At 44.7% G+C, this 27,678-nt stretch overlaps 1 protein-coding gene across 7 annotated transcripts; it reads left to right on the top strand.

Moving 5' to 3' along the window:
• The first annotated feature begins 1,873 nt into the window (after window positions 1-1,873).
• On the top strand, window positions 1,874-24,753 carry SEC22C (SEC22 homolog C, vesicle trafficking protein). 7 transcript variants are annotated; one of them, XM_081245441.1, is made up of 7 exons: window positions 1,874-2,904; window positions 9,356-9,564; window positions 11,624-11,787; window positions 13,711-13,890; window positions 16,312-16,430; window positions 17,662-17,727; window positions 19,923-24,753. In XM_081245441.1, exons 2-7 carry the CDS (start codon window positions 9,383-9,385, stop codon window positions 20,121-20,123), a joined length of 912 nt encoding a protein of 303 aa, XP_081101567.1. In that variant the 5' UTR covers window positions 1,874-2,904; window positions 9,356-9,382; the 3' UTR covers window positions 20,124-24,753. The 7 variants fall into 7 exon arrangements, with proteins under 7 accessions (XP_081101567.1, XP_081101569.1, XP_081101565.1 ...); XM_081245443.1 differs by lacking the exon at window positions 1,874-2,904 and adding an exon at window positions 2,913-3,040; XM_081245439.1 differs by lacking the exon at window positions 1,874-2,904 and adding an exon at window positions 3,047-3,246.
• The last annotated feature ends 2,925 nt before the right edge of the window (window positions 24,754-27,678 follow it).

Here is a 27,678-nt window from a genome sequence, read left to right as displayed (position 1 = left end):
TCTAATGGAGATGTTGAAGTTTGTGGCTGGCTGTTTGCCTGGAACTCAGGGCCAAGGACTGGGCTGGTGATGTAAACTTTGAGAAAAATCACTTGTGGAAACTGGCATCATCCTTGAAGCCACTTTGTCACCCTTTCACATCCAATTCATCACTAAGTCCTGTTGATCTTGCTCCTATATTTCTCTGCAGCCTGCCCAGTTCTCTTCCTTTTTACCACCATTCCTGCCTAAGCTCCAGCTTCATCCTCTCTTGCCCAGTCAACTGCACTGGCATCCCAGCTGGTCCTACCACAGTTTCCATGAGCCTTCTCCACTTTGATCTTAATATCAGCAGCCAAAGTGATTTTTACAAAATGCAAATCCAATCAGTTTTCCCCTGTCCCAAACTCTACCATGTCCAAGAGCCTATATGGTCTTACCTCTTCTTTTCTCTCTAGTGGCTCTCACTCTACTCCTTTACTCTCTAAACTCTGAGTTTCAGCCAAAGCAGTCTTGAGGAAAAAAGCAGAGCTGGAGGAATCAGACTCCCTGACTTCAGACTATATTACAAAGCTACAGTAATCCAGACAATATGGTACTGGCACAAAAACAGAAATACAGATCAATGGAACAGGATAGAAAGCCCAGAGATAAACCCACACACCTATGGTCAACTAATCTATGACAAAGGAGGCAAGGATATACAATGGAGAAAAGACAGCCTCTTCAATAAGTGGTGCTGGGAAAACTGTACAGCTACACGTAGAAGAATGAAATTAGAACACTCCCTGACACCATACACAAAAGTAAACTCAAAATGGATTAGAGACCTAAATGTAAGACCAGACACTATAAAACTCTTAGAGGAAAACATAGGAAGAACACTCTTTGACATAAATCACAGCAAGATCTTTTTTGATCCACCTCCTAGAGTAATAGAAATAAAAACAAAAATAAACAAATGGGACCTAATGAAACTTCAAAGCTTTTGAAAAGCAAAAGAAACTACAAACAAAACGAAAAGACAACCCTCAGAATGGGAGAAAATATTTGCAAACGAATCAACGGACAAAGGATTAATTTCCAAAATATATAAACAGTTCATGCAGCTCAATATTAAAAAACAAACAACCCAATCCAAAAATGGGCAGAAGACCTAAATAGACATTTCTCCAAAGGAGACACACAGATGGCCAAGAAGCACATGAAAAGCTGCTCAACATCACTAATTATTAGAGAAATGCAAATCAAAATTACAATGAGGTATCACCTCACACCAGTTAGAATGGGCATCATCAGAAAATCTACAAACAACAAATGCTGGAGAGGGTGTGGAGAAAAGGGAACCCTCTTGTACTGCTGGTGGGAATGTACATTGATACAGCCACTACAGAGAACAGTATGGAGGTTCCTTAAAAAAATAAAAATAGAATTACCATATGACCCAGCAATCCCACTACTGGGCATATACCCAGAGAAAACCATAATTCAAAAAGACCCATGCACCCCAATGTTCATTGCAGCACTATTTACAATAGCCAGGTCATGGAAGCAACCTAAATGCCCATCGACAGACGGATGGATAAAGAAGATGTGGTACATATATACAATGGAATATTACTCAGCCATAAAAAGGAACGAAATTGGGTCATTTGTAGAGACGTGGATGGATCTAGAGACTACAGAGTGAAGTAAGTCAGAAAGAGAAAAACAAATATCGTATATTAACGCATATATGTGGAACCTAGAAAAATGGTACAGATGAACCGGTTTGTAGGGCAGAAATAGAGACACAGATCTAGAGAACAAACGTAAGGACACCAAGTGGGGAAAGCAGTGGGGGAGGGGAGGGGTGGTGGTGTGATGAATTGGGCGATTGGGATTGACATGTATACACTGATGTGTATAAAATTGATGACTAATAAGAACCTGCTGTATAAAAAATAACTAAAATAAAATTTAAATGACAAAAAAATTAAAAAAATAAAAATAAACTCTGAGTTACTTCTTTTTCTTTCCTTTTTTTTTTGGTGGGAAAATATACATAACACAAAACTTACCATTTTAACCATTTGTAAATATACAGTTCTGTGACATTTAGTACATTACATTGTTGTGCAACCATCACCACCATCAATTTCCAGAACTTTTTCATCTTTCCCAACTGAAATTCTGTGCCTATTAAATAACTCCCCATCCACCTCCCCTCCCCACACCCCCATCCAGTGTTGGTTTTTATCCTTCAAGGAGCCCTGCTGCAGTCCGCACAGAGTTCTTAATACATCTCTCTGTCTGAAACACTCTTCTTCCCTTTGCCTAGTTAGCTACTACTCATCTAGTGTCACGTTCTCAGGGAAGCCTCCTTGAACCCCCAAGTCCAGACCAGAAGCTCCTGTAAATTCTTTCAAAACCCGTGCTCCTCTCGGAAGAGCACATAGCTCAGTTTGTATTTAAACACGTGCTGTGTATTGTGGGATGGGTGCTCTCACTCTGCTCCGCTAGCATAGTTTTTACTGTCAGGAGTTACTCGCTGTGTCCACAGTGCCCGGCATAGTGTCTGGTTCGCAGCAGGTGCTCAAAAATTGTTGAATGAATAAATGGATGAACACTCCTTCCCAATCTCCCTTCAGCCAGTCATCCGTCTGTGAGTACGTCCGCCCCCAGACTGGGGTGTGTTCCTGGGGGTCGGACTTTGGCATCTCATCCAGGCTGGCATGTGGCTGTGCCCTTTGGTTTGCCTATCTCGGGCCTCCCGCCAAGCAGACAACTGAACCCACGCCCCGGGCGTGTCGCGGCGTCACGCGGAACTTCCCTGCCTCCACACATCAGTCCGTTCGCTACCGCGGCAGGAACTGAGCTTAAACTGCAAAACTTCTCTCACCTCCGGACGTGGGAATTACAGGCTTGGAACTCAAATCCACGCGGGTGAGAGCCGACAGATGTGAGGAAAGTTGGGAGGCGCGCCCCCCACACGCCCCATCTACATTTGGGTCGCAGTCCTTTAAGAACCGCTTCATTCAAGACTCCGCCGGGACCAGGCAGTGTGGGCGCACCAGGATTGGTCGGTTCGGGTGTGGGTGTTGCTCAGCAGCAGCGAATGAGGGCGTGGGGTGGTGTTTCAAGACTCGCGCATGCGTACCGCCGCCTACCTGCGCCTGGGCCGCCGGTGACCGGGGCCAGGTTCGCCGGGTGGGCTAAGGTTGCAGAGAAGGCGGAGGGTGGCGCAGCGGGAGGGCGCCGACTCCCGGAGGCCGCCGTCGGGGCGAGGTGAGGGCTGGCGGGCGGAGGCGGGCGCTGCGGTCCGTTAGTCAAGAGCTGGCGGCGTCGGGTGTGGCGCAGGGCGGGCCTGGAGGTGGAGGGCCGTCCCTCCCCCCCGGGCCCGCCCAGCCATCAGGCCCGGCTTAGCTCTCCAGGGCTTCGTCTGGCGTCCCGAAGTCTTCTGCCCCCCTCCTTTCTGCCGCCGGCTGCTCTCCTGACTCCAGGACGATCCGAGGTGCGCGCCTGCCAGGAACCCTTAGCCGCCGACGCGGATAGAGCGCTGCCCCCAGTGGGAGGAGACGGGTTGTGTCCAAATGATAGAGGGGATGATTGTTTCCTTAATTATCCACGAAACTCAGGTAGTGTTTTAATAGCAAACTTCCCTTCGCGTGCCAGTAAGACTTGGTTTACCAAATACTGGGTGCACTAGACCAGCTTTTCTGAATATCAGATGTTCAGAGGTACTGTATATTTGTGTCCGTTACAGTATTACATCTAGACTTCCAGAGCCAGAAGGATTAAGCACCCCGGTGCTTAATTAGGTTTGTAGACATCAAAGCCACAAAAGAATATTCCCAGTGGTTAAAAGTAACTGGTGAAATTTGTGACACGGTCAGAAAAGTAATAAAGCTCAGACGGTGGATAGGGTAAATCTTCATTAAATTTTACAAAGAAGGGAATTAATTCTGATAGAGATAATTTTAGTAAAATAAAAATGTAAATAATTGAAAGTGCTTTAATATTGCTAAACAGAATTAAATTGACATAACAGTTTGCTCTGGAAAATACATTTTAGACAATGTTGTTATATCTCTAAGAGTTTGTGTTTACAACACAGAGGACATCTTGGGGTCCCAAAGCTTTTTATTCTTAGAAGGAGCCTCAGAGATCTACCGCATCCAAAGATGACCAGTGCTCAGAGAGGAAAACCAACTTATCCAAAGTAACACAATGAGTAAGGAGCAGTTGTAACTAGTGTAATCCTAGGCCTTGGCTGCTTTTATTAACAGGTCTCTGATTAGTTCTGAGTATCAGTGCTCCAGGGGAAGGAATTGTTTTCGGGAAATAGAGTAGCTGTAGTCCCAAAGATTGGATTTAGAGAAGCAGAGTGTAGTGGAAAGATCATAGGCTTTCCAGTATTTTGAGTAAGGAAGTTTTGGATGGAATAGTGGCTCTACCACTTGAGCCTTGGAGCTAGTTTTCCCTTCTGTCCAGTGTAGATTATGCCTACCCCATAGATGGTTATGAGCATTAAATAACATTATCAGTGTAAAAGTTCCTAGCACAGTGCCTGGCATATAATATTAGTTGCTATCAAATTCAGCCCTCTACTCTTCTTAGCTCCTAACAAGTGACAGACTTGACCTCTACCCTCTCCCTACCCCATCCCCAAGCAATGCGGAACCAAGGCACTTTCATGAAGTACAAATGAAGTAACCAGTTCTCAAGTCCTGTGGCTGAAGGTGAATTCAGTAAGGGTGATATAACTCTATCTTGCCTTCTGTATTTTTTTAAAAATTTATTTTAAATTTATTTTATTTTTGGCTGCGTTGGGTTTTCATTGCTGCGCGCGCAGGCTTTCTCTAGTTGCGGCGAGAGGGGGCTACTCTTCGTTGCGGTGCGCGGGCTTCTCATTGCGGTGGCTTCTCTTGTTGCGGAGCACGGGCTCTAGGCACACAGGCTTGGTAGTTGTGGCTCACGGGCTCTAGAGCGCAGGCTCAGTAGTTGTGGCGCACGGGCTTAGTTGCTCCGTGACATGTGGGATCTTCCCGGACCAGGGTTCGAACACGTGTCCCCTGCATTGGCAGGTGGATTCTTAACTACTGCACCACTAGGGAAGCCCCTGTCTTCTGTATTTTGGATTTGAGGAGTGGGTAATGCCTTATGGTGAACCCTTGTGTTTGAATATTTGTGTGCCAAGTGAAACTTGTTTTGCTTGTTTAAATTACTATTTTGCAAGGCCTGGTCATTTAATGCTGTTTGTCTCTCCCCCTTTCTTTCTGTCTCTCTTTTGGAGGGAGGAGAAGTGTATGTGGCAGGGGTTTGAGAGAGGGTTAAGGATACAGGGATGAAAAGAAACCAGTTGGAACAAGGGGGCCCTCCAGCTAAGCATAGTCTTTTGCCGGTAGAATATGGATAATCTCTGACATGAGCAGTTTATAAATAGATGCTGAGAAAAGGATTTAGGAAATGGCAGAGGCAGACTAAAATATAATTTTGATAAAACCTAATAGTAACTAGAGTGCTATATTTGATTACTATTTCAGTTTCTATTTTTTAAAATTTCATTTATGTAAACCTCTTTTTTCCTCTCCAAGTAGAGATTTATCGTGGAAAAATTTTTATTAGTTTTAAAACTTAATTTTTTTTTTTTTCTTTTTGCGGTATGCGGGCCTCTCACTGTTGTGGCCTCTCCCGTTGCGGAGCACAGGCTCCGGACGCGCAGGCCCAGCGGCCATGGCTCACGGGCCCAGCCGCTCCGCGGCATATGGGATCCTCCCAGACCGGGGCACGAACCCGTATCCCCTGCATCCGCAGGCGGACTCTCAACCACTGCGCCACCAGGGAGGCCCAAAAACTTAATTTTTTTTTTTTTACAAGTTTTATTTGTTTAAAAGTTTTTATTGAGGGCTTCCTAATATGTGCCAGACGTAGTGCCAGGTTACAGGGTGTGCTGGCCTGTAGAAGGAGCTAGTAAGACAGATTTGTATGTCGGGGTGAGCACTCTTAGGCTGCCTTTGTCCTTGTGTAATTGATAATATTTTTTCTGTAACTGTGACATGATTTTCCAGATTCATGCCACTGCTTTCCTGTTTTAAACTGAATACTGGTTATCTGCAAGTGGCTTTTATTTTAATGAATTCAGAGATTATAGTACCTCCCAGTTTAGAAATGTCATGTAGGAATGGAGCTGCTCCCTATAAAACATGCCCTTCAACATTCATGCATAAATCATCAGAATTACAGTTAATTAGCATAAAAGATTATTGTAGAGATATTTTAAAATGACATTTAAATGTAATTAAATTACATTTAAATGTAAAAAGCAAGTATGAGCATACTTTAAGTGATATAAAAACCTTAAGGTAATACTTTTTTTTTCTGTTTTTACTTTAAAGTAATTATACTGACAGGAAATTGCAGAGAGAGTACAGAGTATGATTGATAGACTGTATGATAATTGCAAGCTCAGTTTTAAAATAAACTATTTTCCAGAGTAACTGTACCATTTTACAGTCCTACCAGTAATGTGTGAGAGATCCAGTTCTCACACATTATGCACATCAAATGCTGTGCATGCTTGCCAGCATTTGATATTGTCACTTTAAATTACTTGTGCCAATAAGTATGTAGCATTATCTCATTGTGATCTTAAGTTGCATTTCCCTTAATAGCTAGTGATGCTAAACATCTTTTCATGTTCTTATTTGCCATTTCTATATCCTCTGGTGAAATGTCTGTTTATGTACTTTGTCCATTTTCTAACTGAATTATTTGTTTTATAACTGTTGAGTTTTGAGAGTTCTTTAAAAATTCTAGGTATCTAGAGTCCTTTATTAGGTATGTGGTTTAAAAATTTTTTTTTCCCGGTCTCTAGCTTTTCTTTTCCTCCTCTTCACATGGACCTTTGCAGTGCAAAAGTTTTAAATTTTGATTAAATCCAATTTACTGTTTTTCTTTTATGGATTAAGCTTTTGGTGTCGTACATAAGAACTCTTCCCCTAAGTCCTGAAGATTTTCTCCTATGTTTTCTTCCACTTTTATAGTTTTACTTTTTACATTTAAATTTATGATATATTTTGATTATCATCAAAATAATGAGAGGTGTGAGATTAGGTCAAGATTCTCTTTTTTTCTTTCCTTCCTTCCTCCCTCCCTCCCTCCCTCCCTCCCTTTCTTCCTATAGATATTCATTGCTCCGGGCACCATTTGTTGAAAAGACTGTCCTTCCTCCATTTAATTGCTTTTGCACCATTGTCAAAAATCATTTGGCTGTTCCTGTGTAGGTCTGTTTCTGGGTTCTGTATTCTGTTTCATTGATCTGTGTGTCTGTCCCCCTGCCAGTACTGCACAATCTTGATTACTGTAGCTATACAGTAAATCGTGAAATAGGATAGTGAGGTACAGTCCACTTTATTCTTTTTCAGGATTGTTTTAGCTATTTTAGCTTGTTTGCCCTTCCATATAAATTTTAGAATAATCTTATCTGTATCTACAAGCTATCTTGCTGATATTTTTACAGGAATTATATTGAACCTGTATATCACTTTGGGGGGATAATTGATATCTTTACTATGTTGTGTCTTCCAATTAATCACATGATATATTTCCTTATTTATTTAGGACTTCTTTGATTTCTTTCAGCAACGTTTTGTAGTTTTCAGCATACAAGTTCTATACATGTTTTGTTAGATTAACACCTAAGTATTGCATTAAAGAAAGTATAGCTTTATTGAGATCATTTTTTTTGGATGATTGTCAGTGGTATTTTATTTTTAATTTTGGTTTCTATGTGTTTATTGCTGGTACGTAGAAAAAGAATTGATTTTGTATGTCAGTCTTATATTCTGCAACCTTGTTGAGCTCATTCATTTTAGGAGTTCTTTTTTAGGAGGCTCTTTGGCATTTTCCATGTAGACAATTATGCCATCTGCAGATAGGAATAGTTTTATATCTTCCTTTTCTATCTCCTGAGACTTTTCACATTTTTACCCTTTAATGGAAAGTGTGGGGAGATGGGACAAATGGGCTGAGTATGGTCTGTTGCCCGGTAGACTAATTTTTCTTTTTGCCGTCTCATTTTTATACCACTGCAGTTTCTTCATGTATAAAATGGGAAGAATTATCCATTCATCCATTACAGATGGAAAAGCTATAAAGTATAGCTTTATTGAGATCATTTTTTGGATTTTAAATGGTATTTTATTTTTAATTTTGTATTGGAGACAGTGCTTGGTGTGGATTTGAATGTGGGGAGATCAGAGGAGTGTAGATACAGGCGAAGAATGCACAGAGGCACAAAGGTGAAGAGAGTCGTGTACATCCTGGGGCTCCTGTTTCCTACAGCTCGTGGTAATTGAGATGCCAAATTACATCCCTAGTGTTCTTTGGGAGAAAAGTCCACCAGTGCCCATACCTGTTAATATCCTATCCAGGTAGAGGATCTGACAACAGGATCTGTGAAACAGGATATGTAGATCCATAGAAAGACGCATCAAAGCTGTAATAGCCTCCTTCCTCACTAATCCCTGGTTGCAGGGCTGCCACATGCAGAGGTGCAGTTTATGCCCTGTACGAGCACCTGCAGAGTTAATAGATGGGGGCTGACACCCAACTAGGCTCTGACAGCAGAACTGGTCCAGGGCTGTTTCTACCCCGAGAAGCACCTTGTTCTAATTTGCCACAGGTGCCATGAGGCCTCAGAATCTGTCTCCTTTTGTTGCTCAATGGTGGTCACATATCATGGCTAAAACTTTAGTATCTTATTTGCTAAGTGACTTCCTTTAGCCATCTGTAGGAACTCTCATCATTTTGAAGACTGGCTCTGTGTCAAATGTGCAGAAATTCAGTAGGACATACTATCCTCTCTGTTTTATTTTTGCCTTCTGCTTTCCTTGCTGCCAGCTTTAGGTTAAATGCTCAGAAGCCCTCCACTTCAGGTGAGGATATGGCAAGTAAACTGCTCAGCACCTACCTCGCTGGATGACCTGAAATGCCCAGGTCCCTGGACCCCAACCCTGCTGCATCAGTGTCAGGCTCTTCCTGGCCCTTTGGGACCATCTTGCTACCTTTGTCCTGCTCCCCACTGTCACTGCTGTTGCTCCTGAACCGTTCTGGTCTCTGTTCCCTCATCCCAGTTGGTTTAATTCTGCAAATGGAGAGATTCATTAGAGAGAAGGAAAAGGAGGATTACAAGTGAAGAAGAGACAGGGAGGCTAATGGAGGGAGGACAGTTGGGAGTGACATAGCAGTAGAGGGCAGGGAAATAAAAATAAAAGCCACATGTACATTTGTGGTGGGGGTCAGGGTGAAATAACCCAGAGTGAACATTTCAAGGGCGGTGGTGTCCCTGGCTCATCACCCGGCCCTCAGTAACAAGGTGACCTTCCTTCCTCAGGTGTCCTCATGACTTCTCTTGTGGACCATGTCCATGATCCTTTTTGCCTGTGTGGTTAGGGTGAGGGATGGACTGCCCCTCTCGGCCTCCACTGACTTCTACCACAGCCAAGATTTTCTGGAATGCAGGAGACGGCTCAAGACTTTAGCCTTGCGACTGGCCCAGTATCCAGGTCGAGGTTCTGCAGAAGGACTTGACTTCAGTATCCAGTAAGCAAGCATGTTCACTGTTCAAGAACATCTTAACCGCGTGCAGAGGTGACATTATGCTGATCACACTGTGTGTTAAAAGCAGGTCTCACATCAGACAGCAGTCCAAGGTTGTGTGTATTTACAATAGAATCAAAGGGACTCAAGCACTGTTGCCCCAACTCTCACCTTTCTTTCTTTCTTTTATTTTTTTTTGTAATTAGTTTTTATTGGAGTATAGTTGCTTTACAATGTTCTGTTAGTTTCTACCATACGGCAAAATGAATCAGCTGGCAGAGCGGCCGTGAGCATCGGCAGGCCCTGGTCACCCAGTCTTCATGCCTTTAGTTTGGTAGTTTTTTCTGCATTAGGTGCAGGGTGGGAAAAAGGTGAGTCAAAAGGAGATGTTAGATTAAAATGTCAGGAAAGGAAAAGGACGAGAGTGAGGAAGCCAAGAAAATCAGAAAAAAGACTTGACTTAGAGTTCTTGCCTTCAGTTTTTGCTTTTTGAATTTTTTCACTTCTTAAACATTTTAAAGTGAAAAATGTTTATATGACAGGAGCAGGGGAGTAAAAATGAGCATAAGTAGGTCCCTCTTCTCAAGGAACTCCAGGTCTACTAAAGGGACAAGATAAATATATAACTGAATATTACACAGTGGGGCAAATGCTCCAGTGGAAGTAGGAATCAAGTGGTTACAATAATCATGGAAATAAGAGCTAATATGATTGTTTTCCATGGGCCAGGCACTACTCTAAGTGCTGTATGGGCTTATGAGGTAGATAATGGTATTATACCTGTTTTACAGAGGAGGAAACTAAGGTTAAACAGCTTCCCTAAGGTTAGACTGGTAGTAAATGGTAGAGCCAGGATTTGAATGGAGGCAACCAGGCACCAAAGTCTGCTCCTCATGTGTTATGTCATTTCTTATACTAGGGGTTAGAGTAAAAAGCCATTCTACGGAGGGATGGGGCAAGGCAGGTTTCAAAATCTCAAAATGGCTTGTTATAGATTTTACATCGTTGTTTTCCAGAATTTAGGTCTTCACTTACCAAGTTCTTTTTGTTCCCCTTGAATAGTAAAAATTTTTTTTTTTTTGCGGTACGCCGGCCTCTCACTGTTGTGACCTCTCCCGTTGTGGAGCACAGGCTCCGGACGCGCAGGCTCAGCGGCCATGCATGACTCACGGGCCCAGCCGCACCGCAGCATGTGGGATCTTCCCGGACCGGGGCACGAACCCGTGTCCCCTGCATCGGCAGGCGGACTCTCAACCATTGTGCCACCAGGGAAGCCCCTAATAGTAAATTTTTGATTGACCTGATAAGGTGGCATCCTTTCAGAGGAATTCAGTCTCAGAATTAGGAAAACAAAAGGAAAAGTCCAGGCCTAATTCCAGGCTTGGTGGTATTGTCAGGCGAGAAGGGTCGTGGCCTGAAGAGGGATCCAGATGGTAGGCATATGAAGCTGTCACCCTGTGGTATGGGCTCTGGGTGCTCAGGAGCAAAAGCTGAGCTGCATCTGCCCACATCTACAGCTCCTTTCTCTGGGTGCCTGAAACCACCTTCCTTGGTGGTCCCTAACTCATTATGCTGTGATTATCTAACAGTCTATGCAAACTTTGTGCTGTACCTCAAATAGGAAACCTTTTCTCTGTTCAAACAAACAAACAAACAGAAAAACCTATCACTTCAAATGAAGTTCTGGGTACTTCAGTCATTTTTTGAAAAGTAGAATGTAAAATGTTCTACTCATTTGTATTTTGACTTAAATATTCACCATTATTTTCACAGAGGAAACCAAGGCTTTTTTGTTCCTTACAGGTGAGCGGTCCCATAGCTTAGTTAATAATAAATAAGTTAGAGTGATCACACATTGTCAGTGGCAAATGCCACTATACATTTTAGAGGAAGTATAAGAAAGGCACGGTCCCTGGCAGGTCTAGCTGAAGAGATGCAACAGACAGCTCCAGGACTTTCAAGGCCCAGCAGATCCAGAGTTGGGGCAACATGGCGTCTGGGTGCAGGATGTGAATACATGGGTCTGTTCCCTGGTAACGCAGATGACACTCTTTTGTTCCAGCTTCTCTTCTTCGAGGGATGTAGCCTGCATGGCTATCTGCTCCCGCCAGTGTCCAGCAGCCATGGCCTTCTGCTTCCTGGAGACCCTTTGGTGGGAATTCACAGCTTCCTATGACACCACCTGCATTGGCCTAGCCTCGAGGCCATACGCCTTTCTCGAATTTGGTTCGTAACCCTCTTCGTATTGATTGTTCTCTCTTGCGGCATTGTATGTGTAGAATTTCCAGTTTGGATTTGGCTTTGACCGTCAGGGAAAACCACTGGAGGTGCTGTAACATGTCACTGGAGAACAGCCTTATACAATGAGATTTCACAGCAGTGGAAGGGGCCTGCAAGCTTGGAGGTTCAACACTCTGGCTTTTCATCTCTCCAGAGCCTGGGGCAGGGTGAAAGAATGGCAAAACCTGTATCTTATTCTAGAGCAGGCGTCAGCAAACTGTGGGCCAAGGGTCTGTTTTTTGTAAATAAAGTGGAACACAGCCGTGCTTATTCTGTTACTAATGGGTTGTCTGTGGCTGCTTTTGCCCTTCCCTGGCAGAGGTGAGCTGTTGTGATGGACCATCTAGGGCCCATAAGCCTAAAACATTGACTCTCTGGCACTCTGAGAACACTGCCAACCCCTGTTCTAGAGCAGCATTGCTCAAGGGTGGTACCCATTCTTCCAGCATGAGGGACGTACGGAGAGTGAGAATAAGAGTTTAGAAATTCTTACAGTAATTTGGCACTCCTGCGATATTTTCAGTTGTATTTTATCAAAGTATCTGTCTGCAACCATTTGGAAATAAGAAAAAACTGGTCCTCCATGCAGAGGTTTGAGGAGCACAGCTCTGCAAGAGGATACTCCTTTTCTAGGCCCTGCCAGAGAGGCCGTGTGGAGGCTCAGGGCTTTGGAACACAGCAGGCTAGTTATAGCGTATGCTATCAGTGTCTGTCAGCCGTGATTCAAGTCATTTTGAGATCCTGGAGAGGAGGAGTAGAGGTGGGAGTTGGGGGACACTCTCTGGTCTCAATGTAAATCGCCATGGTCCCTGTGATGCTCTTGAATGAGGGGCTGGCAGCATTTGGTACTCAGGGTCAGGTGCAGGGCTGGCACCTGGAAGTGTTGCCACTTATGCTTCTGGCAGCTACTGCTCACATCTCCTCATGTGGTCTCTGGCTGGCCCATCAGTCATGGGGCCAGCACCCCCTTTTGGTGTCACCCAAAGGTGCTGGGGAGCTCCCTGATACTCGGGCCCCAGCCTGGTAGCCCTGTGACATAGACCATGAGTTCTGTCTGAGTCTCCCTGTGAGGATTGGTCCAAATGCCGCTCTCAGCCCCACTTCTTCTTCTGAAGGGCACGCTGTCCCCAGTCGGACCACAGCTGCAGCATCCCTTGGCTGTTATTTGATTGGCAGCTGGTAGACCTGTGTTCTTCTCTCCCCCCATCTCTGCATGCACCTTCCTTCCAAAGCGGTGGGGGCTTGGTCTCACAGGAGACCCTTCCCAGCATCACGTTTATTCATTATTGAGTGCGAGTAGAATATAAGTAAAAGTATGTGGATATTAGAATTATACATGATTTTGCTTTGCCAATATGTATGAAACTTCACTTCAAATACTTATTAAAACTTGGTAATGGTTAATACTAATATAAATAAAAGAATTAAAACCAGTACCTTTCAGATATATAATCCTAGTTTGCAAAACATACTCACAATGATTTGTAATTTTTTTTCACACACCTTTTCCTGGGATAATCAGGTCAAAGATGACTGTCCCCATTTTTCTATCTTAGAAATATTCTGTGAATGGCCCAGGATTGTACTATGAGTCGTGGCTAAGCTAAGACTCAAGCCTCTCTCCCCTGACTCCCTTGCCACTGAGGTTCTGATGGACAGACTGTCACGTTTTAATTATTCTGCTTTGAAGAGATTGATGAGACCAGTCCTGATATGTACTAATCATTTGACCTTCATGTGTAGTTGACAGTCTTCAGAGTCTGGCTGACTTATTAGCTTGCTTAGAAACGTGAACTTCATTGTGTACGTATTGTCTTATAACATCCATTGTAATGAAGACATTCAGCTTGGGTTGCTCTCTTTTCACAGACAGCGTCATTCAGAAAGTGAAGTGGCATTTTAACTATGTAAGTTCCACCCAGATGGAGAGCAGCTTAGAAAAAATTCAGGAGGAACTCAAGTTCCAGCCTCCAGTGGTTCTCACTCTGGAGGACACAGATGTGGCTAACGGGGTGATGAACGGTCACCCACAGATGCACTTGGAGCCTGGTAAGTGGCCTGCTGCTCTCTGACGTTGATAAAGATGAGGTGAGATTGTGTATTTCAAATGCACAGTGACTGTTTTAGTAGGAAGGTGTTTGGGTGGGGGGCAGTGTATAAAATACCTGGGGAAAAACATGGGCTGATCTTGTTCCAGGTGGCTGTTATAAAAAACTCAACTGGGGGCTTCCCTGGTGGCGCAGTGGTTGAGAGTCCGCCTGCCGATGCAGGGGACACGGGTTCGTGCCCCAGTCCGGGAAGATCCCACATGCCGCGGAGCGGCTGGGCCCGTGAGCCATGGCTGCTGAGCCTGCGCGTCCGGAGCCTGTGCTTCGCAACGGGAGAGACCACAACAATGAGAGGCCCACATACCGCAAAAAAAAAAAAAAAAAACTCAACTGTTGTGACCAGTGAGTCGATCTGAAGAGAGGCAACTCTTTTGACGAAATTCAGGAGAAGAGTGACTTGGCAGCTTGTTTTCTTAACCAGGGTGAAATCTGCACATTTAAATGGTGTAAAGGAGATTTTCACTCTCTTTTGCTGGAAGTCACTTATTGAACTGTACAGATTTGTACATTCTCTCTCTCTCTCTCTCTCTCTCTCCTTTTTTCCTTTGACAGTGAGTCCTTATCTCATCATTTAGTGAAACATTGGGGATCTCCACTGAGAAACCCCTGCTTCTTGATGGAGGGAGTGGAGGGCTATGGGGATGAGAGTGGGCAGGGGCCAGAGCCAGGGCTTCTAGACCTCTCACTCTCTGCTTCTCTGTGGGACCCGGGAACATCCCTCTATCCCTTTGGATTTCCGAGTCCTTATCTGAGGAATGAGGTGTTAATGAACATGCTCACAGTGCCCTGGCGTCCGTGACTTAGTCTGGCATTAACACCAGTAGCCACTCAATGCCTAGCACATAGCAAAGCATGCTTTTTTGCATTCCTTGTTTACAGTTACACACAATTAAACCAACCTTTAATTAAAGTGGATATTTACATTCCAAGAATTCTGTAACGGTGTAAAAGCTGGATCCTTCCCTGGAAGACAGAACCATCTACATTATAACAGTCTAATTACTTTGTTTTAACAGTTTTATACTAAACTCATTGCTTGAATTTTGAAAGTGGTGTATTAAAAATGTTCACATTTTTGGCTTAACTTTGTGTTTCGATTTGATCTGTTTCAACCAGTAAATTCCTGGATTGGCTCTTATGCCATTCAATAAGTTGTTGTAATTTATATTGGGATTGAACTTAACTTTTGTGCAAGGAAGACTGGGTAATCAGACCCCAAGCTTTTCCTTTGCCGTATCTGTAGACAGGGTAACTTTGTGATGTATGTTTTGTTTTATAAACACTTAGACAAGAGGAGAAGACCCAGAAAGTGTCAACTTGCCTATCTTTCTAGGATGTTTTACTCTGCTTTGACTCCCCCTATTGTTCCAAGGCTAGAACCTTTACAGGTAGCATGCTCTGTTCTAACAGAAACTTTGAATTGCTCAGTGGAAACTCTAACACACTAACAATAGGCATCAGTTGGGTTGTGGCTAGATATTTGTGTGTGTGTGTATGCATGTGTGGGAAATGTAAGGACAAGAAAGGATGATTTAAAAGGAGCATAGCAAGGGAATGGGTGGGACACTATTTAATTGAGTGAACCAGAATCCGTTTCAGCAGTTATCTTTAAAGAGAGAATGATCATTTGTCCTAATTAGAGTTCCAGAAACAGCTTGTAGCTGAAATAATGAATGTTTCCCTCCTCTTCCCAATAATTTTGGAATTTAAAAAAGTGCATTTGCTGTGAATTGTTCCAGAAGCACACGTGACACTGAATGTTGTCCTCGTCAGAAAAAGAATGGAACATTTTACAAGCTGAGGGTTGAGCTGTGTAATAGAAATGCTTCAGGATTTGACAACCAATTTACAGCTAAAGCCATAAACTGCTTTTAAATCAGGATTTCTCAGCCTTAGCCCTATTGACATTTTGTACTGGAAATTCTTTGTTGTGAGGGCTGTCTTGTGCATTGTAGGATGTCTAGAAACATTCATGGCCTCCACCCATGATAGATGCCAGTAGCAACCTGTCCCCAGTGGGGACAACCCAAAACATCTCTAGACACTGATTGAGGGGCCATATCGTCTCTGGTTGAGAACCACTGTTTTAAATAGAAAGGAAATGAAGCACTTGAAAAATCTGTGCTTGCTCAGAGAAGTGGCCTCTTTCTGGAAGAAATTCACCTTGGATTCCCAAATCCATTCTGTCCTTCATTTCTTGCCTTTTCCCCCTCTAACTACAGCTGCTTTTTAAATTAATATGTTTGCAGTTGTGTGTTTAACATAATAAACCTTTTCATTAGCAGAGGTCTAGTTAATATCTTTATTTTTCCTTCATGTGGAAATTATTTTCACTAGACACTTGTCGTTTTTCATTGTGAAGCTCCTAATTTCCGAATGGAACCTGTGACAGCCCTGGGCATCCTCTCTCTTATTCTCAACATCATGTGCGCTGCTCTGAACCTCATTCGTGGAATTCACCTCGCAGAACATTCTTTACAGGTAACATTTTCTATACATTTTAAATCAGAAGACACATGATGGCAGAAACGGATGGGGATATATATTATTTATAAGGTTATTATGTACTACATATTAAAAATTGAAGTAAAATTTTTACTTCTCGTTTTATTCTTTGTCTTAAGTTGAACAAATATGAAACTTGCTCTTTTGTATCTGTTTTCCTAAGACGCCAAAGGGCCCTCCTGGGTTATTGGTGAGAAATGGAAAACTTGCTTCAAGGACATCAGGCCACCCCATGGCTCTGGGGACTCCAGGAGTCACTGTGGGGGCTGGATTGTTCATCCAGGGCAGAAGTTTAATGCTCAGGTTTTAACGTTCAGGCCCTTCTTTCCCCTGGGGAGAGTGGCCTCATAGTCTGATTTATATCATTCAGATACCAGCTTCCTGGTGTCTTTGTCAAAAGAACAGTGTCACTGCGAAGTTGATTCGCCAGCCTGCTCATCTCAAAGCACGTTTCTACTTCAGTGCTTTTTAAATATTATTTTTAAAGTTTGAAGTATTTCCAACACTTTAAGAAAAAGTATGGAACCACTATGAACGTGAACAGATAGATGTTACTATTAAAAACAGAGCCGTAATGCTCGCACCGAGGCACATGGTGGCTAAAGTCTGAAGCGCAGCTTAGACTGAATCTCAGGTGGCTTATGGGGACTGAAGTGTTTGGGGACCAGCAGCAGGCCTGGGCCATGAGTGGTGGCTGGCTGTTTCCACACCCCGTCTTTGGCCAATGTGTGGCGTGGTTCCCACTCTTATTGTTTATGACGACTCATAAGCAGATGCTCATCGAGTGTCTGTATGCACTAGAACAGGTGTTCGTTGGTCAAGACATAGTCCCTGAGTTGGGGCACGTAGCAGAGCGCGACAGTATCACTAAGGAGGTGGCGGTGGGGGGTGGGAGGAGGTGGGGAAAGCTTAGCACTTACAGATGAGTTGGATTTTGAGAGGTGTCAGGGCTGGGGGTGGGAGCATTCCAGGTTGAGGGCTCAGTACACATGCATGGGGACTGGAGGGCGCTTCGTGTGTCCAGGCCATTCAGAAGGATTTCATGTCACCCGCTGGTGTGATGCGTGAACGGGGGCTTATTTCTCATGCCGCCAGGGATTTTGTACTGTCAACCATACCAGACCCAATGCGGAGTAAAGCACTTCACGTCATAGTGTTTCCTGTCCTCTAAATATTCCTTTCCTTGTGTTCCTCACATTTGTCTTAGGTTGCACATGAAGAAATTGGAAATATTCTGGCTTTTCTTATTCCTTTTGTAGCCTGCATTTTCCAGGTGGGTGAAACGTTGATGTTTTAGTGAGTAGGTTAAACCCATGGCCTTATTTTGTTCTGTTGGGACCATCAACAAGTTTCTAGATCCTGCTTTTGTTCCACCAAGGCCTTGGTTCAAATCGTGGATATAGTACCAGCCCTTAGTGGGAGGACCCTCCACCCATCCTGCCCAGTCCTCTCATTTTACAGAGAAAAGACCTTTGGGCTCAGAAAGAGAAAGCCACTTGCCCTAGACCTCAGGGCCTTTGACAGTGCAGGACAGAAACCAGGAATTTGAACTGGGCTCCCAAGAAATGAGGGGTGAGACTGCAGTGGGGATCGGGTTGGGCCTGACCAGTATGAGGCAGGGTCCTGCCTCGTGCTTATTGTCGGGGTGTCCAAGTACAGAAATGTCCTTCTGCAGAAGTGACACCTATGTATGTGTGTTTCTTTTTTTTTTTATATAAGCAGATATTCATTTTAAATTATTTATTTATTTATTTATTTATTTTTGGCTGCGTTGTGTCTTCGCTTCTGTGTGAGGGCTTTCTCCAGTTGCAGCGAGCGGGGGCCACTCTTCATCGCGGCGCGCGGGCCTCTCACTATCGTGGCCTCTCTTGTTGCGGAGCACAGGCTCCAGACGCGCAGGCTCAGTAGTTGTGGCTCACGGGCCTAGTTGCTCTGCGGCATGTGGGATCTTCCCAGACTAGGGCTTGAACCCGTGTCCCCTGCATCGGCAGGCAGATTCTCAACCACTGCGCCACCAGGGAAGCCCCTGTATATGTGTTTCTTTTTAAACACAGGACTAGGTTAAAAATTTTGTTGTTTTTAATGGTAATACCATCTGAGTCAAATCTGTCCTTAGGAAATGAAACAAAAATTATAACACTAACTAGAGCCCTTTGATTATTAGTTATTTTCAAATAAGCTGTGTACTTAAGGAGTGGGGTAAAAAGGAGCTTTTGAATCCCCTATAGGCAGAGTTAATTCTAGTAAAAACCTGACTCTCTTTCCTCATCCTCCACCTGGACTAGGATTTTAGTACCTTTTCTGCATGTTTAAGCTTCTTCTTCTTCCTCTTCTTCTTTTTTTTTTAAATGAGAAGTTCTGTTCTCAGGGCACTTCCCCTCTCTCCTGCATACATCCTAGATGACCTGTTTTTAAGAATTACCTGATTGTGCAAAAAGAAAATTTCATCCCAAGATTGAAAATGCACTCATTTTTTTAGAAAACAAGTCTCTAAGACCTTGGGTGTTGCCAGGAGAAATTTCCTGGAGCCTGCATTTCAGGGCTGCAGGTATCTTACAGTTCCACCTTCATCCCCTCAGCTGCAGTCTTACTTGGATAATTCTTTCGATGGGGAACTCTCTCCCTCCCCCCCTGAGCTTTTGTCAGATTGTTCTGTGTTTTGAGAATGTGTCTTTTTTTAAAAAACACAAAAAAAACACCCAACATTGAACCAAAAAATGATTTCCACCTTTTGCAGAACAAGAATGGCTTCTTTCTGTGTGATAGCCCTACAGGAACTATCAGTCACTCTCCCTGCTATAAGACCTTTCCCTGAGTCAGATATGCTTTTTTTTTTTTTTTAGGCTGTGCCACTCGGCATGTGGGATCTTAGTTCCCTGGCCAGGGATCAAACCTGTGCACCCTGCAGTGGAAGCATGGAGTCTTAACCACTGGACCGCCAGGGAAGTCCTCAGAGATGCTTTTGAAGACATAACAAGGAGGCTGTCTAGGGAACAGTGGCCCCCTATGCAGTTGTAACTCAGGAAAAGCTTAAGTAGTAAAAGCACAGCTTCTCTCAGCAGCTTTCTCACCTGTTATGACCCCCCTGAAGGAAAATTCATTTGGAGGCCTGTCGATCTTGTTAGGGTGTTCTGGCCTGGCTGTCTACCCCTGACCTGCATGTCTTCTTTCTCTACAGCACAGCCTGGGCATTTCTGTCTGTCTTTCTTGAATTCTTTCAAGAGTGCTATGTTCTAGTTCCTCCTGTGATGTCTTTTTCACTTTTCTTATCTGTTCCAAATCCCCACTTCCATCCAGTGATTAACAGCAGCTGATCCAGTGAGTCCAAGCTCCATTGTAACGAATTCAGTTTAATAAGCTAATGTGTATGAAGTGGCACTGCGTGGCAGGTACGATAAGTGAATCTTGCATCTGACCTTGGCCATTTCATTATCTCTGATGGGACTTCCTCTTCCGGTGTCATTTCAGTGTTATTTGTACCTGTTCTACAGTCCAGCCAGGACGATGAAGGTGGTGCTGATGCTGCTCTTTATTTGCCTGGGCAACATGTACCTGCATGGGCTGAGGAACCTCTGGCAAATCCTCTTCCACATAGGAGTGGCTCTCCTGTCTTCATATCAGATACTGACAAGGCAGCTTCAGGAGAAGCCATCTGACTGTGGAGTGTGAGGATGACATCATGGGATGAACGGATCCTTTGATTTTCTTATGAAGGTCATCGGTGTTCCCCTTTTTGCTTCTCGACTTCACCTTAAGTTTCCACCCTTGAAGTTCCTTTCAACCAAAGCGGATTGATCCCGAGAGCCGAGATTTCTCATAGGTGCAGTTGAAAGCATGAGATTGCTTGACATCCGGTTCCAGTTTTGTGCTGAGGGTTACTGCAGAATCTCCAGTTCAGCACGATTACTTCGGACAGCAGAATCTGGGGGCTTATTCAGAAAGAGCACTATTGGAAGACCAAAATGGAATTATTTTGGTCTTTTAAATTGAGTGATGCAATAAACCACTAGATTCAATAACAGTAGTTTAAAGTAATTGGCAGTTGTCTCTGAGGAACCACTTAAAAATCCGTATCAGCTTTTCAGTCTAAATGTGACTTGCTTAGTTTTTTTTTTTTGAGGGCCAGTAGAGGGTGAATCAGAAACTTTAAAAAGTGGTTTATAACTATAAGATGGATAAATTTTGTTTACATTTTTTGATAACTTAGGTCTGATATGATACCTTTAGAATATTTAAATATATATTAGATATAAGTTGAACATGGCTTCACTTAGGGTGAGGACAAACTTAGGCTGAGAAAATGTTAAGAAAGCTGAATTTATTAAATTTATATATAACCTTTTATGGTAGTGGGATTGTAGGGATACAGAAATGTTTTGTATTTATTTGCAGGGTATATCTGAATATTTTAAAAATTGAGTAACCAGTGCCACCAGATCATTAACTTATAAGCATGAGCAGAAATGAGAATATCAGGATTCCTTGCAGTTGGCCACAAACTAGAGTAGGCGAGTCACACATATTCATACGGTGGCACTTTACAGTCACAGGTGGGAGAGGCTGCTGTCATCAGCCTTTTACGTGGCAGCCGAATACCTGTCACTTTAATCGTGTAATTGGATACTTGACCCTGTGTACTTGTTCTCAGAAGATCTCCCAAATTAATTACTCCTCCGCACCTTTCCCACTCATCTTAATTAGGTTAAGGGCCTCATTGTTTTATGAACAAGAGTTAAGTGTGTGTTAACTTTTTTAGAGCTTTATAGCTTATAAAGCTTTGTAATTAACCCTGTGCTCTGAAAAGTTACCTTTCTTTCTCTCATTGTCAAAATATTGACTGATTACAGTTTTCCAAAATTTAGATCGGAATATGATTCCTGAGGTCTCTAGAAATTTCAGACTGGGTTGCCCAGTACCATTCAGGAGGCCATTTTGGAAGCTTGCCCTTTGGGTTGTTCTTCATAGAAGTCCAGAGTCTGAATAGCTCCACCACAATTGCATAGAATACTTTGGGTTGAATTATGTGATCTTGATAAATTAAAAAATCCTGTTTTGGTAGTTTTTAATAGTCAAAAACTGTTGCAAGAGTTATTGAGCAGATGGGGAAAGCAAGGATGTCATTTTAGGGAATTCAGTTGTACTTGGTCATTACTGGTGGTGAATTGTTATTGAGCTACCTTGGTGTCACTTAAAAGTCCATGTGACTACGAACTGTGTTGGGAAAATGTTGCCATGGTAATTTTATTTTCTTATAATAGAATTTCCTATTCTTAATCAAACAAAGTATCTGGATATGAAAGTTATGCTGGCAACATCCTCAGATGTAAACTTCAGAGTTGTCTCTCCACTGATTTTGCATCTGCATAATTTTCTGCATAGCCAGCAGGTGAATTTTCAGGCTTTCCGGGACATACTTTTGGACAGATGGTGAAATAGGATGGGAAGCTAAGGAGGGGAGACAAATCTTTTTATATTAGAAGCACACACACAAAGCTTTAAAAGTTGATTAGAACAGCTTACCCAATGTATTGTTTTCTTTTTGAGCCCGTGTGCTATTGGTGTTGCCATGTAGCCCTGTACTCCAGATGGTCTGGCGTCTGAGCCTGTGATCCACATTCAGCAAGTAGTGAAGAACAATCCTTGCAGAGGAGACCCTCCTGGTGAATGCCTCCTGCCCTAGTGGAGAGCTTATTCACACCTGGTTGAATGTGGTCTGAATCCGTTAACATCTATATGGGGTTTGAGATTTACTTTTGCAAACAAAAGGGAAAAGATGCAGTCGACAAACGCTGCAAAATAATGACCACATAAACATTCTTTAACTGAAATCCAGCTAAGAGCAGTCTCAGTTCACTGGTGGTAGAAGCTAATGATAGGAAAGGCATTCTGGAGATTTTATCCAAGGGAAATCCCAGGCTCAGGGGTTGACTTGGTTCAGGCCTGGAGTTTTGTAGCCCTGTGTCATCCTTGATGCTAGAAAGTTGACCCCCACGTTACCCTCACTCCGCCACACACCTTTGTTTTAGCTGTTCTAGCACCTTGATTTTCTCAGACGTTAACCGATCTCACAGGGCTGGATCCTGGGATAGATGAGATAATGTTGGAAAAACCTTAAAAGTGCCTTCGGGTGTCGGATGTGGCAAGATCTTGAGCATCAGTGTGTGAGGTGTCCCATCTGCTGTATCTGGGCGGGGATGTGGCTCAGTGCTCTCTGGCAGGGGCCAAGTCCAAGGGTTCCCATTCCACAAGTGTGCTAGTGTGGGAACCACATAGACTCTGCTTTTCTTTCCCCAGCCTAGCCTGACTGTGACGAGGGCCATGCCTGGGTTTCCTGTCCTGGGCGGGGACAGTCAGGGGTATATTTGGGTGGGATTTCCTCTTGGTACTAGAGGCCTCACTGCCCTCAGCGGGAAGAAGGTGACCATAGGCTCCTGGTTTTGCTTCTCCAGCTGGCACCCCTTTTATCTGTGAATCAAGGCCCAACGTTTTAAAGCTCTTCAAGGGTTGGGGAAAAGGGTATTGGAAGGAGAGCTGAAATTAGAACGTTTAGCATCATTGCTACCAACCCCCCCTTGAGCTCCCTGTTCTTCTCCTAGGTGCCTCTGTTCAGGTCTCCCCTGCCTCTCTTTCCACTTCTGCCCCCCACATTCCAGTCCTGGGGACCGAGGCTGAAACTGGAATCTCTGGAGGGACGGGGAAGCCACCTTTCATCGTAACAGATAGGGCGGGTCCAGGAGCTTCAGAGAGGGCACGGATGGCCCCGAAGCCCAGCCCTCTTCCCTGTGCACCCCCAGGCACACAGCAAGGCTGGCTGTTTGGGGCGCAGGAAGCAGGGCTAGATGAGAAGCGGAGCTGGGGGCTGGCTGGCTGCTGGAAGACAGCAGCTGCCCTTGGCACATGGGGGCTGCCGTCTGTTGTTCCTTGAAGGAGTTGGCTGCTCATAACATGAAGGACAGGTGGCCCTCAGAAAACAGTGCAGTGCAGGTGAGGACCGGCGGGGAGGGAGGGTTTACGGTGACCAGATGAGTGCACAGACCCCTGCCCCGACGTCGCTCACATTCCAAGTGATTCTACACAGAATGCTGCCCAGGCACAGGGAAACCCTATCTGTGCACTGTGAGTGTTAATAATGGTGGAAGAAGAGAGAGTAGATGTGCCCTGGAGAGATGAGGTGGGAAGGAGCGCCCTGTCAGCTGGCCCGAGGCCTGGAGGTCGGCGTGGCTCTCCCACTTGGTCTGGCCCTGCAGTGGGTGAGTCGCAGCCCGTCGGCCGGGTATTCTCTGGAAAACGGTGGTAACGTCGGCCGGCTCCCCTGGCGAGCTGTCAGGAGGGTAGAAGCAGTAGTGGAGGGGATGCTGGGTGAATCTATTGTTCATGTGCAGGAGGAGAAAGGCTTTGAGTTGGTTCACCCAACATGCGGAGGTTCTGCAGGCTTCAGGCAACGCAGCTTGGCACAGCTGTGTCTTTTGGCCTTTACAAAAAAAGACCTCATGCTTTCATTATAGACAGGTAGCAGCCTCTCTTCCTCCCCCTGGACCTGCCTCCTGCCTTCCAGGCACGGAGCCTTTGGTTCCAGTGGCATTGGGTCCTGCAGGATCCAGGGAGGTTGGTTCTGTTGGTTGGACCAAACCTCATGGTCTGTTTCTGACCCAAATGAGGAGAGCTGATCCTCCCTTCTGGGAGCAGTGATGTCAAACTTCTGTTGCTGGGGAAACGTCATTGGCAGAGAACCTGTGGAAAAAGACTTGTCAGTAAAATCTGGGAATGGCCGGATATGGAAACATCTGCCCATGTGTACCGATGACAGAGCTGTTGCCCACAAGCGCCTTTCATTTAAGGTAAAATTATCAAATCCAGTCTATTCCTCTACCCTGTGCTTGGTACATATGACCTCCTTTAACCCTTATACTTACATGATTCTGGGTTGTTTCAGAAGTGTTATTTAATGAATGATTCATATAATGTGGCCCCCAGGATTCCATTTTGTTTAGTGGACTTTTTTACTAAGAGCATTAAAGATTGAGGCTGATTTAGCCGGAGAAAACCATTTCCTTCATGTATTTATTTTGAATGCTTGCTGCCCATGTTATACAGGTTTCTTACTGTTTTCATGTAATAACAAAGATCTATTTTGAGTAAACGATGAGTGCGTTTTAACAAACTTTCACACAGTAGTAAAGCCTAAACTTGTGTTAATGTTGGTAACGAATGTCGTATAGCCGTTTATATACTATGTATATATAAATTAAACGAGGTGGCTTCAGAAGTGGGAGGAGAGTAAATCTAAGGTGCTTATCAACTTGTGTGTTTGTACTTGTGTGAAAAATCCTGAGTTATGGGTCCATTTTCCTAGATGAGGTGATGTGGGCTTGGCATAATGGAGGGGAGTGTGTTGAGAGAAGTGAAATTCAGGTCCTCTTGTCCAGTGAGGTCTAGACAGGTGCAAGGGCTCAAATAGTCTTCAGCACTAATCCCCAGACTCTGGAATGCAATCATGGGTCCAGGAAAGACCTTGGAAAAACCAAAGTAGCAATTGCCGCACTGCCCTGGGGGCTGGAGGGGGGCTGCCTTCTATGCAGGCTCTGCTTCTGCCCAGCCCTTTCCCTGCTCTGGGCTCTGAGCTCCAGTCTGTATGTACTCTGAGGGTGATGTTTTCATTTCCCAGGAGGAGCCCTGTCAGGAAATGGCCACCAGGGGGCACATCATCAGGTTCCCAGCACTGGGGACTGTGCTGTTTTGCTGGATCGTTCCTTTAGCAGCTGAAATTCCCAGAAAGGAAACAAATGCACCAGCCTCTCCTGACGGCACTGAGTTCTGGGATTCGGGCGTTGGCAGACCCTTTAGATACCACGGGGTTCAACCCTCTTGTTGCTCAGGTGAGGAAGTTGAGGTCTGTCCTAGGTAGCCAATGACAGTGTAGCCCAGAGCTCTGTCCTCTGGGCTGAGACCAAGGTGCCATCAGCCCACTTGGCAGCACCCACAAAGAATAAAAAGGGATCTTGGCCCATGAAGGATGCCCTTTCTGGGCCAGGAAGGCTGGGTGCCAGTTCAGGCTGATGAATTGCCTTCCTTTTTCTTGGACTCTAACCCCCTGTGGGGTCAGGTAGCAGAAGTGCTGCCTGACAGCTGCCCAGCATCCTTGGGCAATGTCAGCGGAGGAGTGAAGGGGCTCAGAGGGAAGGGGCCCACCTGAGTGCGCCTGGCTCTGCTGAGTCAGCTCTAAGACATCCCCGGATCGAATGTGCAGGGCAAAAACTATTAAGTTCACTGAAGAGCACGACGGAGAGTATCTGTGACCTGGGGTGAAAAAGTACTTCTTAAACAAAACGTCATAGGCACGACCCTTAAGGCAAAATGATTGATGAATCTGATGACATACAAATAAGGATTTCATGGGCAAAGTTAAAAGAATGAGAGAAGATATTTACAATGTCTGAAACCAGTAAGGGATTAATATACAAGCAATTCTTTAAATCAGCAAGAAAGATGAGCAACTTCAATAGAAAAATGAGCAATCTGCAGAAGAGAAAATCCAGGAAGCTAATAAGCATACGAAGATGTTTAAAATCGTTAGAAATGCAGAGAAATACATATTAAAATAACCATAAGACATCACCTTACGCCTGTGAGTTTGGCAAAATTTAGAAACCTGGATGGGACCAAGTATTGGAGCGAGTATGGGGATCTAGGACTTCGTGTACAGCGAATCTGAAGAGCAGTGCTACCGTTATGAGCTGAACTGTGTTCTCCCCGAATTCATATGTCAAAGTCCTAACCCCCAGTACCTCAAATCGTGACTGTATTTGGAGAGAGGGTCTTTAAAGAAGTAATTAAGGTTGAAAAAATAAGAGGTCACATGGGTGGGCCCAAATCCAATATGACTGGTGTCCTTAAAAGAAGAGATTAGGACACAGACCCATACAGAGGGGAGACCATGGGAAAGTACAGGGAGAAGGTGGCCGTCTGCAAGCCAAGAAGAAAGCAGCCCCACTGACACCTTGATCTCCAACTGCTAAGCCTTCAGAAATGTGAGAAAATAAATTTCTGTTCTTTCATCCACCCAGCCTGTGGCACTTTGTTCTGGTGGCCCTAGCAAACGAATACAGCTGCCTACTGAAATTTAGTGTCCACACACCTTATGATGTGGAAACTTCAGTTCTGGTTCTATGTCCCTGGGAAATTCTTACACAGATCCTTAAGGGGTCACATATGAAGAGAAATGTTTACTGAAGCATTATGTGTGTTGGCAGAAAGCAATCTGTGTGTCTACCGTGGACAGATAAAGCGTGTAGGCTCACCATGGAGCAGCAGGCAAGAGGCGGAAGTACCAGATTTAGATGTAGTTGCATGGATGCATCTTCAAAACATAGAACTGAGTGAAAAATAGTATTTCTACGATTAGAAACATGTGCACAAAATGATCGAATATTTCCTAAGAATGTACTCCAAAAGATACATGTCAAATTCATTTGCATGGTTGCCTACGAGGGGCCAGGACTTTGTGAGTTACATATAGAGATAATAAGGAATTTTTTTAAAAAAAGGAGGGCTGGGGCCTCCCTGGTGGCGCAGTGGTTGAGAGTCCGCCTGCCGATGCAGGGGACGCGGGTTCGTGCCCCGGTCTGGGAGGATCCCACATGCCGCGGAGCGGCTGGGCCCGTGAGCCATGGCCGCTGGGCCTGCGCGTCCGGAGCCTGTGCTCCGCAACGGGAGAGGCCACGGCAGTGAGAGGCCCACATACCGCAAAAAAAAAAAAAAAAAAAAAGGAGGGCTGGCTAAAGTCAGCAGTCAGGTCTGAGAGCTCTGGGAGAACCAGGGGGCCCACATTGCCCCTGGAGAACTTTCCCAGGGTGCCCAGCCCTGACTGGACTTGACAAGGCCAACAGGGCCTGCGCCTGGGGGCCTCCGAAGCCCTACGAGCTGCCAGAGTGTTTCGGCCTCCAGAGCTTCTTCAGTGGGTGACAGGGGTGGGGGGAACTCGAGCCGAGCCCAGGGGCTGTAATGGGCAGAGAGGGTTTCTGGGACCCAGGGGGGCAGGGGCGGAGGGGAGAAAGCAGGGAGGCGGGGTGTCCAGAGAGGGAATGCAGGCGGGTAGGAGCTGACTCTGGCCACCAGGGCTCTCTCCTTCTCAGATTCAGGCCGTCTGACCAGTAGTTTCCTGATGGAGACTCTCTCCCACATGAGGCACTCAGCTGAAAGGCTCTCATGGGGACAAAGAGCACAC

Source organism: Mesoplodon bidens (genome assembly GCF_964165515.1).
Source record: "Mesoplodon bidens genome assembly, chromosome: 10".
NCBI classification, from domain to species: Eukaryota; Metazoa; Chordata; class Mammalia; order Artiodactyla; family Ziphiidae; genus Mesoplodon; species Mesoplodon bidens.
This window is presented reverse-complemented; position numbering and strand designations above follow the sequence as displayed.

Excerpts from the sequence above, each read along its gene's own strand:
- SEC22C (XM_081245441.1), top strand. The coding sequence starts at position 9,383 with ATGTCCATGATCCTTTTTGCCTGTGTGGTTAGGGTGAGGGATGGACTG. Across the intron at positions 16,431-17,661 it reads TCGCAGAACATTCTTTACAG|GTTGCACATGAAGAAATTGG; the intron begins GTAACATTTTCT and ends CATTTGTCTTAG. Across the intron at positions 17,728-19,922 it reads TTGTAGCCTGCATTTTCCAG|TGTTATTTGTACCTGTTCTA; the intron begins GTGGGTGAAACG and ends GTGTCATTTCAG.